The sequence below is a fragment of the Pelophylax lessonae genome (genome assembly GCF_965119305.1).
Source record: "Pelophylax lessonae genome assembly, chromosome: 9".
Classification (NCBI taxonomy): domain Eukaryota; kingdom Metazoa; phylum Chordata; class Amphibia; order Anura; family Ranidae; genus Pelophylax; species Pelophylax lessonae.
The window spans coordinates 52,756,520-52,774,366 of record NC_138776.1 but is presented as its reverse complement, the minus strand read 5'-3'; the positions used below and the strand labels follow the sequence as shown (position 1 = coordinate 52,774,366).

The 17,847-nt window shown below is 43.4% G+C and overlaps 1 protein-coding gene across 2 annotated transcripts in view; it reads left to right on the top strand.

Moving 5' to 3' along the window:
* Window positions 1-17,847, top strand: part of AFAP1L2 (actin filament associated protein 1 like 2) — a 190,050-nt gene that overhangs the window by 161,287 nt on the left and 10,916 nt on the right. For both annotated transcript variants that reach the window (XM_082267950.1, XM_082267951.1), the window contains exons 11-15: window positions 2,463-2,674; window positions 8,035-8,180; window positions 9,123-9,231; window positions 12,054-12,266; window positions 16,955-17,075. In XM_082267950.1, coding sequence (XP_082124076.1) covers window positions 2,463-2,674; window positions 8,035-8,180; window positions 9,123-9,231; window positions 12,054-12,266; window positions 16,955-17,075 — 801 coding nt within the window. The remainder of the gene's footprint in view (window positions 1-2,462; window positions 2,675-8,034; window positions 8,181-9,122; window positions 9,232-12,053; window positions 12,267-16,954; window positions 17,076-17,847) is intronic.

Here is a 17,847-nt window from a genome sequence, read left to right as displayed (position 1 = left end):
CCCTGAGCCGTATATTCCTGTGTTTGGTTGGAGTTTCCCCTTAAGATATAGTGTATATTCATCAGGTTACATTTTGAGATATTATTTTCTGAGGATAGACTTTCCTGGACAGGTACAGATCTACTTAAAAGAGAATAGGTCAATGGAGATCAATGAACGCTGCCATTGCGGAGCATTTTTGACAATGCTATTGGCGCCAGCAGTGATCATTGTTTTCCGACAGCAGGGAAACCTCCCACTGTCAGAATACAATAGCGCAGTGGGAGGTTTTCAATGTTAATGGGGGAATAGAGCAATTTTCTTTCTTTCAACCTGCAGTTGAAGGAAAGAATATTGCATAATGTATGGCCATCCTCTATCTGATTTGCCCGAGGACCTAGGCGCTTCCGAGCCATAAGCCACAAAGACTCTGATTCTGAGTCACTCCAGTCCTTGACTGGTGAGCTTACCACTGAGGAGTCTCGGCCTACTGATATTACTCCTCAATTAAAGAGGAAGTAAACCCTCCTCTGCAACTTTTACCTATAGGTAAGCCTATGATAAGGCTTACCTATAGGTGGTGTAAATATCTCCTAAACATATACTGTCTGGTCTCAGGTTCCAACTCCCCAATCCAGAAGCTGTCCAAATCTCCGTCTTTGCATTAGAGTCCTGGGCCTGAAGTTAGCCTCCTTCAAGGCAGTCCCTTTTGCACATTTGCAATCCAGGCACTGCAACATAACATTCTGTCATAGTGGGACAAGTCCGTTTGGTCTCTGGACAAACCAACTCTGTTGATGCCAAGGGCTAGGTTGTCCCTGGCTTTGTTGCTCAGGAATCTGTCTCTGGAGTCAGAAAACATCTTCTTTCCCATATTTTGGAAGATCCTCATGATGGACGCTAGCCTCTCGCTAGGGATCTTGTCTTGGGTAGATCCCAAGCATGGACAAATGGCAGGCATATTTCCTCAGCTGACATAGCCTGGATCCAAAAGAGCGGTCCTTACACCCAGTATAGGGAACCTTCAGGTACAGGGATCCTCTAGCAGAAGTAGTAGATGCTTGTAAGGTTCTGTAGAATCGGTACACCCTGCTCTATGCATTCCTCCCTTGAAATTTTTTCTACTTCCATCCGGGCCAATTTAGATTGGCCCGGATGGAAGTGGTATACTGAGCTGGTAGGACTTCTGGCTGACATCCCGTGGACACTGCCAGGTTGTCAGAATCCTATGCCATCCTGCTCCTTTGTCGCTGACTTTAACAGCAAGGCTGTTGAAGTCCAAGTTCTGAAGGACAGGGGCATCTCTGAGTCTAACTCCTATGATGCTCAGAGCTAGGAAATCTACTTTCAGCAATGTATGTCATCGGACATGGAAGACATACTTGGTGTGAGATGAAGATGTATACCTGGAAACTCATCATCCGAATGTAACAGTCTTTAATAATGCAGGTAGAGTACAGAAAGATAGAGGTTTACGCGTTCTGGCACACAGTCTTAAGCCTAGTACACACGCAACGATTATCGGCCGACCGATCGTCCATCTTTTGTCCAGAGTGGCGTTTTGTTGGTTGGAATGTGCCTAGACTGCACACGAATTTTCTCGCCCGACAAAATTCTACTTCAGAAGTGATGTCATGTGTTGGTTTGATTTCTTTGTGTTTTTTCTTCTCTGAGCATGCCCAGTCTTGCTCATCAGATTTTTCCCTGTCTAAATCTGTACTGACTGACGAACAATCAGCCGTGTTTTGACGACGGACAAAAATTTTATAGCCTGCACACCAGATTTTTTTCGGCCGAAAAGTCGGAGTCGGTTGTCGGAAGCATCATACTAACAAGCCGAAAATCGGCAGATCGGTCGTCGGACGAAAATTCCCTGTCAAATTTCGACGTTTGTGTACGAGGCTTAAGTCATATCCGTATATGGCCATGACTAAGGCTGTGGGCCAAACGTGTAGGCCTTTATCTTTCTGTACTCTGCCTCAATTAATAAAGACTAATATATTCAGATGACGAGTTGACAGCTCTACATCTTCATCTCTTTCTATGGTCGGTTTATGCTATACTTGGTGTGCGTTTTGGGCTTCTACCCCAGGAATTTCTCCTAGGGACGAATCCTCTCCTGCTTGGTTAGGGCCAGCATATCGCTCTCAGCCCTGTCAAGGGTCTGGTTTCTGCTTTTTCGTTCCTTTTTTAAATAGAGTATTGGCCCCTCACTCCCTTTCCCGACCTTTCTGCAGGGAGTCTCCCATGTAGTTCCCCTGTGACTCTGTGGATTTCTGGAAGATCAACAGATATTCTTTTATACTTGCAACATTTTTAAAGGGATTCAACGTGGGAAAATGTGAATGTATTGCTGAGATGTACTAAGCTTTATTTGTTGAACTAGATGGACTTGTGTCTTCTTTCAGCCAGACTATGTAGCTATGTTCTTTGTTTTTTTCATCCTGATATATACATTATTTCTTTCTCTTTTGTTGTTTCAGATTACCTGAATGTGCTGATAAACAGCCAATGGAAATCACGCTATTGCTGCATTAAGGATGGGCAGCTCCATATCTTTCAGGAAAGAAATAAGAGCAAAGCAGCCCTTCAGCCTGTGTCCCTGCTGGGCTGTGACATCATTCCGCAACCAACGCCAGACCACCTGTACTCATTCCGCATACTGCATAATGGGGAGGAGCTGGCTATGCTGGAGGTAAGGGGGATTCCTACGCTGCAATATTAGGAAGCATTAGAGCTGAAGGCTTTTGAGAAGAGTACTGAGGCAGGGGTGCTGGGATGTTTTCAGGTACAAAACCCTGCAGGTCCTTCCTACCTGCTATGATCTCTTGGCATTGCATAGAAAAGAACAGAGACCCAGAAAAGATGCCACTAGGTCTAAAGAAATGTATGCAATGAAAACAGAAAAGGAGAACACTGAGGAATCAGGGAAGGCAAAATATAAGCAGATTAAACTTCAAATTTTAAAAGGTACGCAGCGGTGAATAAGTAGCAAATTAATCATTATCCGCTTTAAATCTTTTGTTGCCAAAGCCCTTTTTGCATTTTTTTTTTTTGCACACTTTTAAAAAATTATTTTAGGCCTACATTTTAAATAAAAAAGCCCAAACATTATATACAATGTTATTTTATATATATTACCATTATATATTTTCTGAAAGCAGAATAAAATAGTGGTAATTCTGAATTTGTGTCACATGATATTAGTGCAACAGTTCATGAAATACAAAATTTCATTAAAAAAGTACACTGAAGTTAATTTTGGAAAACACAAACGCAATATAGATTACCAATTTTATGGATGAGGTTGTGCCGAGTAAATAGATCACTAACATGTCAAGGCCTAAAATTGTGTGCGCCCGTAAACCAGCAGCAACCTTTGGTACCCTATACTTCCATAGTCGATGTTTTAAAATCCCCTTTAGATCATCAGATCAGAGTTAACCGTGAATAATGGGCCTAGAAGTATATATTTAACTCTGGGATGCACAGTGATATGTAATGCCTGTATTTACATTCATATGTGCGTGTATGTGAGGGTATCAGAAAATATTTTTTGGGTGGCAGGGTTTAGGTGCCTGGTTGTAACTTCAATTTTTTTTTTTTTACTAAAGTTTATTTTTCATCACATAAAGTATTTTTATTTTGGTGACAGATTCACTTCTTTGTGACATCAGATGTCTTAAAACATTCCTGATGTGTCACCTACTCTCCAATGAAGCTAATCAAGGGCAGATCCCACACCATTAGCTTCCTTTCTGGCCAAACTGGGGAAAATGACACCAGGACCCAGAACTGACATTTTACATGTCACTTCTGGGTCATTAGCTGGAAGGGGAGAGCAGTGAATCAGTTTGCTGATCTCCCTTCCCTCTACCCAGCAGCACCCACCATGCCAGTCCCTGGTCTGCTAGTGTGTGAGCAGAGTTTGAGAAACATGGCAGGGGCACATGGGTACGGGAAAGTGAGAACTGTCAATAATGGGGTGTGCGGAGGCGATCAGCCCAATCACTTCCAGTCAACTTATCAGATTTACACACACTCCTGGTGGCTGCAGCTGCTGGGAGTTTGTGTAAACCCCCCCTACCACCCATGCATGGCATATGACAGTGGGGCAGTAAAAAGGGTTAGAGTGAATATAAACCTTAGCATGTAACTTATCTTATTTTCTCCTTTTTGTGCCATTGTTTTTGTTACATCTGTTTGTTAAATGCAAAATATATTTGCCTTGGGACATGCCTTAATTATTGACCAACTAATTTAGCTGCTGCCCTTCAGTCTGTGACATGACTGCCCTCTGCTGGAGAAATGGTATCAGAACAGCATGATGCTTGTTTTGATCTCATTCAGGTTCACATGCTGCCGCTCAGCCTGTCTCTGAAAACTTTCCGTGCAATCGGTTTACTATATATATATATACATACACACCTCTATATATATATATATATATATATATATATATATATATATATTAAACCGATTGCACGGAAAGTTTTCAGAGACAGGCTGAGTGGCCGTATATATATATATATATATATATATATATATATATATACACACCTCTCTCTCTCTATATATATATATATATATATATATATATATATATATATATATATATATATATATATATATATATATATATATATATATATATATATATATATATATATATTTATATATCGTTCGTGTGTGTATGTTTTTATCCTCTCACTTGCTGTTACCTTTACTGTTGATTCACAACCTGGGATATTGAAAACAAGAGGCAGGTTGGAGAGTCAAACCATAAATGGACCTGTTTTGGAACTTATTCAAATCTGAATACATCCCTGACCATGTCACAATATACAGCGATAGAATCTTTTCAGAAAAGCTTCACCTTTTGCCATTAAAAAGCCATCCTTGAGCTTCAGTCAGCAACTTTTCCTGGGCTGAGATGATATTGTCAGTCTGCTGCAGGCAGAAGAAAGCACTTCCTCAGTCTCCTCAGTGATCAGACTAGACTTTATAGCAAATCACAAGGTGAGAGGCAGCAGCTGGGGCTGATCTGTGTCAGACGTTTGTGAACACAACCAAATGCATAAAAGAAGAAGCTGCAGCATGATATATGGTACAATGGAGCTAGATTTGGGCTGGTCCAGGAGCAGAGCTTTGTTGGGTGGTTCCAGGAAGGCAATCTAATGGAATAAAGACATCTGAATAAAGAAGTGGAGGCATGAGCGGCAGTGAGTACTGTCCCTGTTCAAACAGCACAAGAACAAACCGTCAAAGAAAAGAGTAAAATGTGTTTCAGACAGCTGAAGGTTGACCTCACAGATCCAGCTGAAGAACACAATATCAGTGCCAGGGTTTCGGGATTCGCTATCACCACTTGGACTGCACTGAAAGGTTCACCAGATGCCTTCCCCGATTGCTGAAGGCTACAGAGAAAGCAGCTTGTGATGCCCCTGCCAAATACGCTTCTTTGATCATTGCTGGACTGAAATATTAATTCACCATCTCTGGGGATGAATATTGGGTCTGCAGAATGAAGCTACCAGGGATACACTCCAAAAATACTTTTCAGCAATTTGGTGGAGATCACTGATTGTCATAGGAATTGTGAAATATCGTACGGTGTTAGCCTGGGGTAAAGATTATAAAGGGTTAGGCTATACATGGTTCCGTTTTTTCATTCAGGCAGCAAGCTGAACTAAAAAAAAAACTCATCCAATTCCCCCATCCACACATTTGAGGTGGATGAGTAAATCCTCGCCGCTGTGCTATTGTATTCTGACTGCTGGGAGACCCCCCCACTGTCACAATACAGCCCTGGCCAAATGTCTTGAGAATGACACAAATATTAATTTTCACCAAGTCTGCTGCTTCAGACTGCATTCACACTGAAGCGGCATGACTTCGGGGGCGACCTGTGAAGTCCCCTGCACCACGAATTCGGAGCAACTTGCACGGACTTCATATAATGAATGTCTATGCAAGTCGCTCCGAGGTCGCCCGAAGTAGTACAGGACCCTTTTTCTAAGTCTGAGCGACTTGTGTCGCTCCTGTTAGAACGGGTCCTGTAGCACTGCGTGTGAATGGAGACTCAGTGTTTTTAGATCTTTTTGTCAGATGTTACTATGGTATACTGAAGTATAGTTACAAGCATTTCCCATAAGTGTCAAAGGCAATGATATGAAGTTTATGCAGAGTCAATATTTGCAGCGTTGACCCTTATTTTTTCACGACCTCTGCAATTCCCCCTGGAATGCTGTCAATCAACTTTTGGGCCACATCCTGACTGATGGCAGCCCATTCTTACATAAACAATGCTTGGAGTTTGTCAGAATTTGTGGGGTTTTTTACCCGCCTCTTGAGGATTGACCACAAGTTCTCAATGGGATTAAGGTCTGGGGAGTTTCCTGGCCATGGACCCAACATTTCAATGTTTTGTTCCCCAAGCCACTTAGTTATCACTTTTGCCTTTGGCAAGGTTCCCTATAATGCTGGAAAAGGCATTGTTCTTCACCAAACTGTTCTTTGTGATGGTTCTCTTCTGATGGTTGGGAGAAGTTGCTCTCTGAGGATGTTTTTGTACCATTCTTTATTCATGGTTGTTCTTAGGCAAAATTGTGAGAGTGCTGAGAAGCAACCCCACACATGAATGGTCTTAGGATGCTTTACCTTTTCTTTTCCGGACAAGGTTTTTTCCGGATACCCCAAACGTAGAAAATGACTTTACCCCAGTCCTCAGCAGTCCAATCCCTGTCCTGCAGTGGCCACACATGGATCATAATTTGGATCCATCTTTGGCCACCTTTTAAGCTTTAGAGATAAGGATCAGAGTTTAGAAGTGCTATCGGGGTAAATCTTTATATTTAGATTTATATTTATTACAATGCTACGTTGTGCAATTCCATCCTATGGGAGCCCCGGTCATCACACTGCTGTGTTGTGTCATTGCATCCTATGGAGCCTTATCATCTGTGTAGCAATGTGATGATCGGGCTACCATAGGATGGACTGATCCAATGAGCAGTGTGATGTTTGGACTCCATCGGATGTTATTATAGAATGTAGCGGTGTGATAAGGTTCCATAGGATGGAATGATATACACTGCTACATTTGATGACATCCTATGGGAGCCTGATCATCACACTTATACATTATCATTCTGTCCTATGGGCGCCCGATCATCACACTTATACATTATCATTCTGTCCTATGGGACCCCGATCATCACACTTATACATTGTATCATTCTGTCCTATGGGAGCCCGATCATCACACTTATACTTTTGTATCATTCTGTCCTATGGGAGCCCGATCATTACACTTATACATTGTATCATTCTGTCCTATGGGAGCCCGATCATCACACTTATACATTGTATCATTCTGTCCTATGGGAGCCCGATCATCACACTTATACTTTTGTATCATTCTGTCCTATGGGAGCCCGATCATCACACTTATACATTGTATCATTCTGTCCTATGGGAGCCTGATCATCACACTTATACTTTTGTATCATTCTGTCCTATGGGAGCCCGATCATTACACTTATACATTGTATCATTCTGTCCTATGGGAGCCCGATCATCACACTTATACATTGTATCATTCTGTCCTATGGGAGCCCGATCATCACACTTATACATTGTATCATTCTGTCCTATGGGCGCCTGATCATCACACTGCTTTGTTGTGTCAGTGCATACTATGGAACCTTATAATCAATGTTGCAGTGTGATGATCAGACGCCCATTGGATGGATTAATATAATAAGCAGTGTAATAATGGCTCCATAGGATGTTTTTATACAATGCAGCATTGTGATAAGGCTCCAAAGGATTGAATGATGCACACTGCTATATTGCATGACATCCTATGGGAACCTGATCACCATACTGCTACATTGTATTATTTCATCCTACAATGCGGAGCATGTTCCTCTTGGCTGTGTGCACACAGACTATGACATTGCCGGTTATATTGCATCACCTAATGAAGATGTTCTGGGAGTTTAGTGAGTCTTTCTGGTCCACAATTTGTAATCCTCCGTATTCATTTTACAGGCGAAGTCCTCGGAGGATATGGGACACTGGCTGGGTCTTCTCCTCTCTGAATCCGGTTCGAAAACTGATCCGGAGGAGTTTGACTACGATTATGTGGATGCTGAGCGTGTCTCCTGTATTGTGAGTGCAGCAAAGAACTCATACTTGTAAGTGAGCAAATACAGTTTTTTAAATAGGGGGAATCTGTCAATCTTGCCGATATATACATTAGGCTCATCCCAGTTCATTTAAAGGGAATATATAGTGAATGTATACATTCTCCTGTATTCAGTCAGTATAATTTATTGCATATATTTGCAAATACTAATAAAGCCACACTAAAACACCCATGTCCTTCTGGAAAGTACACCCTGAATGGAGGACATATAGGCATTAATGTATAACTGAGTAGATTTATCTGGAGTGTGGCCCCCTTCACCTTAAGGCCTTATTTACACTTGGTTCGCTCTCTGAAGAGCAATCCATGTTCAGATCGCTCTTCAGAGGGCATTTGACAAGTGGTGAGGGCATTGTATGTTTTTACGCCCTGAATTCCGGACAACTGCACCAAGGCCTCACTCACTTGAATGGGTTGCAAACTGGTGGCCAGTGGTGCGCTTTAAGCGCAAGGTCTAATTCCCACCGCAGCACGTGTGTAAACCCCAGTCATTGCCTTCCTAGCTAAAGTATGAGCGGTCCAGCGGTGGTAAAAATGTGACTCAACTATGGGCTTTTAACCAGCTGCATGTTTATGACAAAAGAAATTCTACTGAAATGTGTAGGATGCAATTGCTGACTTCCTTCTTAAAAAAATCCAGTTTTCTGGTTTTCTTTACCTCCTGGAGGACAAGCACACAGCAAGTGAAAACAGTCAAAGTTCCTGATACACACGCTTGTTGCAGGTCAGAGATCCAGAAAGTATTGAAGCCTTTGGATTAGTGTGAGAGCCAGGAAGTTAGTATTTTGGTAGGAGAGGTCAGTGTGTTTTCTCAGGATAACCTTTGTGTTGTAGGGGGCTTTAGATGTTTTGTAATTTAGTGATCTATTGAAACTGGCCCTAAGAGTGCAAATCTGTTATTTTCTGTTCATAACCTATTCTGTCATTTCAGTTTAATGCAAAGAAAATATTCAGAGCCAAACACATACATTGACAACCCGCGTGGTGGGAGGAGCCAACAGGATGATCTCTACGATGATGTGGACGTGTCAGACACAGTGGTGAGTGAAGCTATTAAAGTGGCAAAAGCCGACGGTTGGTGACGGGGAATTGTTGCAGGGCTATACAGAAATGCTTTCTAGAGTCCATTATTAAATAAAGCCCAGTCGCTATTTGCACTGGATATGCACCTTGTTGATGGTGTTAATATTCAATCATATGAGGATGTAGAGTAAATAATGTTTTGTATTACACAAGATGTATAACAGGGAAAGAAAAATTGGATTTTTGACTTCCCATAAAATCCATTTCCCTGATTTTCGTTGACGGACACAGCTCCTTATCTTCTTGACCATTGGGTTATACTGCCCCCCAGAGGAGTAGGACACTAGGCAGGAAAAAGCTTAACTACGCCTATTGGGCAGTCCCAGGGGGTATACTCCCACTCTCAGCTATAGGCACTCAGTTTTGTTACAAACAGTGTCAAAAGAAAGCCAACTCCACAGAGGGGTGTGTGCTGTGTCCCTCAATGAACATCAGAGAAATGGATTTTACGGGAAGTCAAAAATCCCATTTTCTCTTTCCTTCATTGAGAGACACAGCTCCTTATCTCCTTGACCATTGGGACATCCCAAAGCAGTGTCAACATGAGGGGTGGGAACAGCAAGAAAAAATTCCCCAAGGGTAAACCGTAGGCAACCAGGTAACATGGAGCTCACGTGAAAAAAAAATACACCCTCAAAGAGGACCAGGTCCTCTAAACCTTGCGGCCAAAAGAAGTATCCACAGATGCTAACAAATCCACCTTAGTAAATTTTGTTAGTGTGCACAGACAACCAGGTGGTCGCCTGATGACAGAAGGCTCAGGAGGCACTAAGTGCCTGAGTAGAGTGCGCCTTAACAGGGAAAGGAGGAACCTGGCCCTTAATTGAATAAGCCCGAATCAGTCTGTCTGATCCATCTGGAAATGGTCACAGCAGAAGCAGCCAACCCTTTTTGAGGTACATACGTGAGTACACACAGTGCGTCTGACTTCCTAAAAGACTCTGTAGCTGCCAGGTACACCCTGATTGCCCGAACCACATCCACGGAATGCAAGGCAATTTTCTTAGGATGTTTAGACCTGGGACATAGGGAAGGCAACACAATGTCTTCATTAAAATGGAAATCAGAGACGACCTTTGGACGGAACAACTGACAGGGATGAAGAACCACCTTATCTCTGTGAACCACCAGGTAAGGTGAATGACAAGGCAACGCCACCAGCTTCTACACCCTGCACGCAGAAGTAATGGCCACTAAAAAGGCCATCTTTTGGGACAACGTAGCCGAGGAACCTCCCGAAGACTTTCGAAAGGAGGTTTCTGAAGAACTGACAGCACCCAATTGAGGTCCCACGGCGCCAATGGAGATTGTACTGGAGGAGCCAAGTGTCAGACTCCCTGGATAAAGGTACGCACCAAGGAATGTATGACCAATGGACGTTGAAAAAAAACGCGAAGGCCAAAACCTGGCCCTTGCGTGTACTCAAGGCCAGGTGCTGCTCAACCCCCCCCCCCCCCATTGGAGGAAAGCCAATATCCGAGCCACCGAAAAAGAGCGGGGGTGAACCCCAAGAGACTCACACCACGCAATGTACGTCTTCCAAGTATGATGGTAGATCTTCCTAGAGGTAGATTTTCTAGCTGTTAACAGCGTAGGAAGCACAGATTCAGACAAACCTCTCTCCTTCAGCACCTGGCTTTCAACAGCCAAGCCGTTAAATCCAGTGACTGTAAAGGAGGATGGAAGATTGGCCCTTGGGACAGCAAATCCTCCCTGAGAGGAAGTCTATAAGGAGCATCAGCGACCAGCCGTACCAGATCGGAGTACCAAGACCCGCGAGGCAAGTCTGCATCATTAGGAGGGGTTCCCACCGCCGAAATCACTGCATATAGCTTCAAAAACATGGCTGCCACTATTTTCAGTGAGGAAACCACAAAGTGGCTGCCGATTAACAGCACAACAGGCTACAAGAAAATGGCGGCCCAGGGAGGACCCCAAGAGCACCGAACCCGATCCCAGCAGGAAGGGGTGACCTGGCAGGAGCCCCCACCAGGTACAGCCCCCTCCCAAAAGTCGATCATCCAGTCACCGGCGGCGCGCAAACCCCCCCCCCCCAGATTGACCTAAAAGGTATGGCCACATGGGGGGTAACAAGTCCCAGAGGACCACCAAGAAAGGGGAGGGGGATGCTGCATGGGAAGGAGGGGAACCCGGGGGCCCACGTCCACCCCAAAACCCTCCAGGGGTAGAGGGAGGACAGCTTTACCATACCAGGAACGGGGTGGGCCCTGCTCCTGACAGACCACTGCTCTATCGGGATGGGGGTGGCAGTTGGTCAGGAGGAACGCTGCGACTTGCAGGCCGAGGCGTTTGACTCGCAGGCCAGGCCTTGTCTAGTGGGGCTATGTCGCGGCCGACCTAGTGTGGAGCTGAGGCCTGCGTTCGCTCGCTGGCCAGACTTGGGGGACCCTCTGAATCTAGATTATCCAGTCTGTCACCCAGTCTGGCAGTTGATCGTAGATTCTCACAGGAACAAAATAACAAAGATAGGAAAAATTCAATTCAAAAGGAAAAAAAATGCCAGGACCAGAGATATCAGCAAGGAACTAGGTCCTTACTCCTGATTAGGCAGAAAAAAAACTGAGCATCTATAGCTAAGAGTGGGAGTATACCCCCTGGGACTGCCCTATAGTTATAGTCAAGCATTTTCCTGCCTAGTGTCCTATGCCTGTAGGGGCAGTATAACCCAATGGTCAAGAAGATAAGGAGCTGTGTCCGTCAATTAATGAAAGAGAAAAGTTAATTACGTCCTTTTTTTTTCTGCGATTTGTGTGCGCAGGAGGAGGATCCAAAAACGGAGGTTCCAAAAGAAGTAGTGGATCATACCTACCTGGACCTTCTCCCAGCAAAGTCCTTCCTACACAGTACCGGGATGAAAGGTCATGACAGAAGCCAGGCGAGCTCTCCTGGACCAGAAATTGCCAAAGCAAAAGATGTGGAAGCAGAACCTGCCTTGTGTAGTGACCCGGAGCTGCCATGTCCTGTCCGAGAGGTGAGAGGCCTGGTATGTCTCCTTTATCCAGGTCATATTTCCAGTAATAGTTGGTCAGATTTTGCAATGCTGAAGGTGTTTTACCTCAAATCCAGGTGGTGCCCTCAGTTCAGTTTAGTGTCAGGAATCCATCATCTAAAAAGACAACTTGGTGTTTCTAAAGCCAATTTCATTTTTTTTAGTGGAGTGTGGTATGGTCAGAACCTCTCTCAGCTTTTTATTGCTTGGAAAAGTGGATGAATAATACTGGAAACTTTATATTATTGTTGTTCTTCAATAATATAGTAATGGTGAGAATCTGAATATTGGGCTGGCAGCTGCTACAAAGCAAAGGGCTTCCAAAATCACCTTTGGGTTGTGAAAGAGTAAATATTGCATTTAAATATATCAAATCAGTGTCTGAAAAAAATGAAATAGACAGACATTAGGTGGCGCTGCAAAACCTCATACCTCCAATATAAATACATATACAATTGAATCAAACTATACCCAATTAACCTTTTGAAAGATAGTAATAATTATTTGAATAAATGTGGAAACTATTGGTGGGTCATTATACGCACTGTTGTGGAAGATTTTTTGGGGCTTTCATTTGCTTCTACCTTTTACCTCCTTATAAAAGTCCCAAAAAATCTTCCACAATCGTACGTATAATGATCCCCCAATATTAGGTACACCTGTTCAATTGCTTGGTAACATAAATTGCTAATCAGCCAATCACATGGCAGCAACTCAATGCATTTAGTCATCTAGACGTGGTGAATATTACCAAAAAAGTTCTGGCGCTACTCCAAGATGATGGAGTCCTGGAATGTCCCTTCACAGAGAATACATAAAAACCTGTAAAGTTCATGTGTTGAAGATGTATGGGAATAGCAACACTGTTCGCCCAATTCCTGATGTAAGACAGCATAGAACATGTAATGGAAATTGGATATAGGAGATGGCGCTCAGTGTGCATATAGTAACAAACCCCAATGTGGACTTAGATGGATAGTCTCATAAACACTTTATTGTGATGATCCAAGGGTAAAGCATATTGTGAATAAAACAAGGTCAGTCCTACCGCCCCTTGTAGCCTCTGGACATTCACACCGATGGTAATGGAATCCTGTAGGAGACCGGTGGATAATGTTAGGAGCCGGTTGTCAGATGGGGTCACAGGCAGGAGAGCTCGGTTGGTCTGATGTGCGGCCGCTTCCTCAGACCTGAGCTTCTGTGTCACACTCCCTCGGCACCCGACAAGAGCCTCGGAAGTCGCGCTTTGATGACGTCACTGCACGGGACCGAAGATCCACAGCCAGCCGGCTTAGAGGGATACTAGGATGTCAGCACGGATGGGGGACTGGTTGAGTTTGTTTCTGAAGAGCCTCCCGATCGCCACAACGACATGTTTCGCTACAATAGTAGCTTTATCAAGTTCCAACGCGACTTCCGAGGCTCTTGTCGGGTGCCGAGGGAGTGTGACACAGAAGCTCAGGTCTGAGGAAGCGGCCGCACATCAGACCAACCGAGCTCTCCTGCCTGTGACCCCATCTGACAACCGGCTCCTAACATTATCCACCGGTCTCCTACAGGATTCCATTACCATCGGTGTGAATGTCCAGAGGCTACAAGGGGCGGTAGGACTGACCTTGTTTTATTCACAATATGCTTTACCCTTGGATCATCACAATAAAGTGTTTATGAGACTATCCATCTAAGTCCACATTGGGGTTTGTTACTATATGCACACTGAGCGCCATCTCCTATATCCAATTTCCATTACATGTTCTAGACGTGGTGAAGACAACTTGCTGAAGTTCAAACCGAACATCACAATGCAGAAGAAAGAGGATTTAGGTGACTTTGAACGTAACATGGATGAAGCCAGACAGGATGGTCTGAGTATTTCAAAAACTGCTGATCTACTGGGATTTTTACACACAACCATCTCTCGGGTTTACAGAGAATGGTCCAAAAAATAGAAAATATCCAGTGAGTGGCAGTTGTGTGGAGGAAAATGCCTTGTTGATGTCAGAGGAGAACGGGCAGACTGGTTGGAGATGATAGAAAGGGAACAGTAACTTTAAATAACCACTTGTTATAAGCAAGGTATGCAGGATACATCTCTGAATGTACAACACATTGAACCTTGAAGCAGATGCGCTACAGCAACAGAGTGCCACTCCTGTCAGCTAAGAACAAGAAACTGAGGCTGCAATTGGCACAGATCACCAAAATTGAACAATAGAAGATTGGAAAAGCATTGCCTGGTCTGATGAGTCACAATTTCAGCTGCGACATTCAGATGGTGGGGTCAGAATTTGGAGTAAACAACATGAAAGCACGGATCCATCCTGCCTTCTATTACTGGGTCATGCTGGTGGTGTAATGGTGTGGGGGATATTTTCTTGGCACTTTTCACCACGGCCTACCTGAGTATTGTTGCTGACCATGTCCATCCCTTTATGACTACAGTGTACCCATCTTCTGATGGCTCCTTCCAGCAGGATAATGCACCATGTCACAAAGATCAAATCATCTCACCACTGGTTTCTTCTTCATGACAATGAGGTCACTGTACTCCAATGGCCTCCACAGTCACCACATCTCATCCAATAGAGCACCTTTGGGATTTGGTGGAATGGGAGATTGGCATCATGGATGTGCAGCCGACAAATCTGTAGCAAATGTGTGATGCTGCCACGTCACTATGGACCAAAATCTCTGAGGAATGTTGCCAACACCTTGTAGAATCTATGCCATGAAGAATGAAGGCAGTTCTGAGGGCAAAAGGGGGTCCAACCCGGTACTAGCAAGGTGTACCTAATAAAGTGCCCGGTGAGTGTATATGTATTTATATTGGAGGTATGAGGTTTTGCAGCACCACCTAATGTCTATTTGATTTTTTTTTTTTTTTTAGACACTGATTTGATTTGCATGATTTTTAAAGGGGCAGCAGCAGTACCCACTATTTTTATTTAATAATTTCTTTTGTGTTAATATTTACACATAGTAGGGGTTTTTCTTGTTAATATTATATTTTTACACATTTAAATGTTTAGTCAGTGGCATGCCATAAATGTGATTATATATATATATATATATATATATATATATATATATATATATATACATACACACACACACACACACACCCCCTACTTTAAGTACCCTCACGAGTACAGACACATTGGCATCTATGGGAAATCTTGGTCAGATTGGCATGGTACTGCTCCTGAACCATAAAGCCTCGTACACACGCAACTAATTTCCGCCGACCGCTGGTCCGTCTTTTGTCCAGAGTGGTGTCTGTTGGTTGGAATGTGCTCTAGACTGCACACGAATTTTCCCGCTCTAAAGAATTCTACTTCAGAATTGATGTCATGTGTTGGATTGCTTTCTATGTGTTCTTTCTTCTCTGAGCATGCCCAGACTTGCTCATAAGATTTTTTTCCCCATCTAAATCTGTACTGACTGCACGAAAATCGGACCTGTTTTGACAGAAGACAAAAATTTTATAGCCTGCACACCAGGATTTTTTCGGCCGAAAAGTCGGAGTCGGTTGTCGAGAGCACCATACTAACAAGCCGAAAATAGGCAGATCAGCCAATCGGTCGTCGGACGAAAATTCCCGGCCGAATTTCCGCTCGTGTGTACGGGCCTTAAGTAACACCAAACTTGGGGAGCATAGAGAGGGGACCCAGGACTACAACATATCTGATTTTTGGGTCGGCCAGCTTTCCTAGGTAATCTACCATGTCGTAGTCCTGGGTCCCCTTAACTTGCTCCCCAAAGTAGTGCCCCTGTCACTTATGGTTCGGGAGCAGTGCCATGTCAATTTGACCAAGATTTCCCATAGAGCTAGTGTGTTTACATGCATTGAGAAGTGAAACAACGTATTGCTTCGCTTTTAAGTACATTTTTGTTTTACATACATGCTCTGATCCTATTGTGTACTTAAAAGTGGGGAATGCTTATATAGATATGTATAATATATATATGTATATATAGTAACATTTGCACAGTGTAGGTGTTATTCACACTTATCAAACTCTGCTATGGTTTTATAGGTGTTATATAAAAAGACACAGTATGCACAGCATATTACGACAGCCTTGTCAAACAAAGCCTGTCAGTGCGCAGGCACCTCCATGTTCTTCCGGTCTTCTTTCCAGGTCCGCTCTGTTAGGCCGCTGGAATGGGCAGGCTGCACCGACGTCACTCCCGCACATGCAAACCACTTCATTGCGGCACAGAGTGCAGTACCATCTATTTTGAATGGCACAGCAATGCACTAGGGCAGTGATGGTGAACCTTGGCAACCCAGATGTTTTGGAACTACATTTCCCATGATGCTCATGCACTGTGTAGTTGAGCATTATGGGAAATGTAGTTCCAAAACATCTGGGGTGCCAAGGTTCGCCATCACTGCACTAAGGCAATGTACAGATGTAGCAGGGCACTGTAATGTACTATAGTGAAATGCATTACAAATTTAGTGTCCTGTCGTTTTTTTTTAGGATGCAGGACAGAAAAGAGAAGCCTCATAGTAAGCAAGTGCAATATTCTGATAATGCGATGAGTCGGACCCAAAATATTGGTTTTGCTTTTTGTTCTGACATTTTATTTGCCAAAAAAAGAGTTGGATAAATAAAGAACCGTGCTTTTTTCTGTGTAGTCAAGCTATGTTTATTGTGATGCAGGATACAGAACCCAGCGCGGAGGAGTCGTCTCCCAGCCTGCAGGTGAGAGCAGAGAGCGTGGTGACGGCCAGTCCACTGCTTGGGAAAAACAAGGTGGAGAAAGGAAAACTGACCAATCCAGGTGAGCTGTGTTCTTATCACTCATCATGTCTGACAGCGTGCTGGAGCTCAAACTGCATGATCTACTATTCTAATACAAGAAACATCAGTTATAAACTATAAATCATAACTACATGTATTACAAAGAATGCATTATTGTTTGCTGAGCATGATTTACTTTTTTTCCTTTAAAAGTCTGACTCCATACAACTTTTGTATTGTGCAGACTTTGAATGAATAAATATAGACTGTCCCCAGATTACAAACAAGATAGGGTCTGTAGGTTTGTTCTGAAGTCGAATTTGTTTGTAAGTCGAAACAGGTACATTTTTTAAGTGTAGCTCCAGCCAAAACAATTTTTAAGTTTTTTGGATAGCCATAGGAAAGGTTTAACACCTTTGTACTATTTGTTTTGTTTGTAAACCCAGGGACCGCCTGTAATGGTCTTTTTTTGCCGCCTGTGACCCCAATCAGGGTTTTCACTTCACTTCCTGTTCTTGTAACACTAGGACAAGAGGGGAGGGGGAGAACAGGAAGTCATAGGCAGTAATATTAACCTGCAAGAAAATATATCACAGCGCAAAACAATGATAGTGAATCATATGCAAAATATAATTAAGGTTCTACTACAATAAAAACTCATAAAGTGCACCGTGCAAATATGTGCAAAAGAGGCTGAAGTGTAGAAACGCTGCCAGCTTTGCAATCCCGAGCACAGGAGTCAGCTGAGTCAAGCAGTGCACAAGAAGGAGAAGAAGAGAGGATCCTGCTGCAGCAGAGCTTTAGGAATCCAT